At 45.4% G+C, this 3310-nt stretch overlaps 1 protein-coding gene across 1 annotated transcript in view; it reads right to left on the bottom strand.

Annotated features, from left to right (window-relative positions):
* Positions 1-2443: 2443 nt before the first annotated feature.
* gm2a (GM2 ganglioside activator) overlaps positions 2444-3310 on the bottom strand; it is a 6448-nt gene continuing 5581 nt past the window's right edge. The window contains exon 3 of the mRNA XM_034883394.1: positions 2444-2643. Coding sequence (XP_034739285.1) covers positions 2476-2643 — 168 coding nt within the window. The 3' untranslated portion in view covers positions 2444-2475. The remainder of the gene's footprint in view (positions 2644-3310) is intronic.

The following is a 3310-nucleotide window of genomic DNA, read 5'->3' as shown; positions in this document are numbered from 1 at the left end:
CCCACGGACTAACCTACTGCCCCCCCAAATTACAGCCCCGGCCCGGGGACACATCCACAGTCGTCGTCCCCCCCCCCCATTCGGCTGGCAGAAGTTAGATGGGACATTGCTGTGAATGGCTCTGCCATCTAGTGGCTGAAACCAGACCATGCAGGTATGAGACATTTAGACAAAGTGCATTATTGAGTTAATATTACACATGCAGGCTGTGCCTGGGGTCCACATGCTGTGTATTTCTCTCTTAATGAAACCACATTAGCTTCCCTTTGGTTTCCAAACGCTGCCACTGCCAAAAGCAACGCACTTCCTGTGTGAGGCTAAACAACAGCTGCACACCACGTGTTCCTCTAAAAGTCCAACTGAAAGAAGGAAATTAGCATTTACTTTGGTCTGCTACAGGCTGGGGCGGGATTTCCTGTTAAATTAAAATCCCCAACCCACACACACACACACACACACACACACTTTCAAGTTTGTTTGATATGATTTGAGGGTTCTCGGTGATCAGCCCCTGTTTATTTAATTTTTAAAGATTATTTTTCAGGGTTTTTTTCCTTTATTATAGGGAATAAACAGGAAAGGGAGATGGGGGGGGGGTCACACGCAGCAAAAGGGCCGCAGGTTGGATTCTAACCCCGGATCGCTGCAGGACTCAGCCTATGTGAAACCAACGCTTTTACCAGGTGAGCTAGAGGCCGCCCCAATCAGCAATTTTTTTTTTTTCTTTATTGTAATGGGAAAATTACATAAAGACAATGATTTCCTTTCAGTAATTGCTCATTTCTTAAATCCTTCAATATGCCGCTGAAATAGGTTTCTCCTCAAAATGTCTCCTAACGTAAGTCCTCCAGTGTTTGGAGACAGCTAAACATGTCATGACCCTGGATTTCTCCCATCAAGGACAAAAAAAAGACTAAAAAGTCTGACAGAAACAGTTGTCTAAAGCCGTGTTTATCACAGCAGGCCCCGGGTCGAGACCACGGCAGGTCCCGGGTCGAGACCAAAGCAGGTCCCGGGTCGAGACCACGGCAGGTCCCGGGTCGAGACCAAAGCAGGTCCCGGGTCGAGACCACGGCAGGTCTCGGGTCGAGACCACGGCAGGTCCCGGGTCCCGGCTCGAGACCATAGCAGGTCCCGGGTCCCGGCTCGAGACCATAGCAGGCCCCGGGTCGAGACCAAAGCAGGTCCTGGGTCCCGGTTCGAGACCATAGCCTATCCAAAGAGACGAGATGTTCTTTTTCAGCTAAGATAGAACGACCGGTCGAGAAACGATGAAGAAAGTAAGACGTCTTTTTCTTACACCTTGTTCAGTACTACGCCTTCTGGGGGAATTTATCATTAAAGCCTGGATTTTGGATCACCATAGTCCTGTAAATGTAGGCAGAAATGCAAGAAATGGGACTCAAAATCCACCAAAAAACACAGAGGGCACCCCCAGACCCCCTGGTTTGTCCATGGTCAGTTGGCTCCAACTTCAACAAACAGACAAGATAGTAGTTTCATCTCAAAGTCTTGCATCATTTTTGGGTGGAGGTGATCAGTACTAGTGGTACTAGTGTATATCTACGCTCCAATCTGGGCTTGCTCTGTTGTCACAGTTGTTCCGTTGTGAGTTTTAATTCCTTAAAATGTTATTTTATGTGTTCTCTGTGCTCAGAACATACAGTTACTCGTTCAGGAATGAGACACATATATAACGCCATTTTAAAAGCAATTGGATGATGTTTATTGTTAAAAAATCGTACGTTCAGTATGGAATCATTCAATCATTGTTATAGTCATTGTAAAAGTGAAGAAAACAAACATTCATAATCATTCAAAATCACAATTTCAAACTAACTAGCTCAGTTAATGATTTATTTTCATCTCTTTTTCATTTTATAGAGACAGTATTTTGTCGTGGCACTTAGTTAAAACACAGATAATACGAATCAAACAAACAGAAAATACATAATCTGTTATCCTAAAGTAGTTGTGGCATCATTCCCAGCAGAGCTTCTACTCATCAGCCCAAAATCTCCCCTTTTTCCCCAAAAAATGAAAAGTAAACCACAACAACCAATCACTGATTGTGTATATAGAGGTTTAACCCTCGATGCGGGGGGGACGGGGTTCGATTCCGACCTGCGGCCCTTTGATGCATGTCCCCCCCCCCCCCCCCCCCCCCCCCCCCCCCCCCCCATGTCTTCAACTGTCCTAAAATGCCCCAAAAAAATCTAAAAAAATAAGTGAACATTTAAAAGATGATCCGTGTGCTATAATTAGTTCAGCGTGCAGAAGTTCTTGCATTAGATTATAAATTTGTTTTCCCAAAACATCTTTCTGAGCAGCAGAAATTTGAAATATGTTTTTCCCGTTGTTTTTTTTTATTTCTCTCATCGTCCGCTCACATCAAAACAGAGCGACAGACCCCCCCCCCCGGCTGGGAGGTTCATCGGTTTTTAAGTGCAAATAGTGGACCACGTAAGACCTCCTTCAGTGGGAGTGAATGGAGAGGGACAGCTTGAGGCAGCCCAGCTCTTTGCCCCGGCTGCCCAGGACCCCCTGCAGACGGTAGTCCCCGTTGGTCAGCCAGTAGGGCAGGTCCATGTTGGGCAGGTAGAAGTCCGACTGGGGCAGAGAGTACGATCCCTGGGGGGGGAGGGGGGGAGAGACAGAGAGAGAGAGAGAGAGAGAGAGAGAGGAGTTGTGATCATGCACTCAATGCCCTTCATGTGAGTGAGTGTGTGTGCTTTAGGGAACGTCTAGGTTTTAGGTTGAGACGCCAACACACTGCCATGAGATACAAGAACAGAACATGATTCAGCATGAGTGCAAGAGTGTTGCACACAAACAGCATCCGTTAACAAAGACAGACACACAAACTCACAATTACTGTTTTCAATTGCTCAGCATCATGTATGTTGTTTCTAAAAAAGTGCATTCATCCCTGTGTGCATGTGCCATCCTGAAGGCTGTGCCCCATTCATATTCATATAATCACTGCAAAGTTAAGCTCTGCAGCAACATCAGCAGATTTAGTGAGATTACTAAATCTCATGCAATAGCAGTTAAACTTGTAAAAAGAAATCAGCTATCCATATTCTACCAAAACCAACCTCCAAAGTCGCCAGAAGTTGTCACACATCTGTTGAGCACAGATCAAGGTCCCATAATGCAATTCACAGTGTAATTAAACATTAAACAACTGTGTATCACAATCTATGGACAATTTCTGTCATACACGGATATTTCTTGTATGTATTTTTGCGTTAAAAATAGAGACCCGGACCCTGTGCCGTAGACTGACGTGCACTTCTGGGTAACGTTG

Source organism: Etheostoma cragini, chromosome 10 (assembly GCF_013103735.1).
Source record: "Etheostoma cragini isolate CJK2018 chromosome 10, CSU_Ecrag_1.0, whole genome shotgun sequence".
Lineage (NCBI taxonomy): Eukaryota > Metazoa > Chordata > Actinopteri > Perciformes > Percidae > Etheostoma > Etheostoma cragini.
This window is presented reverse-complemented; position numbering and strand designations above follow the sequence as displayed.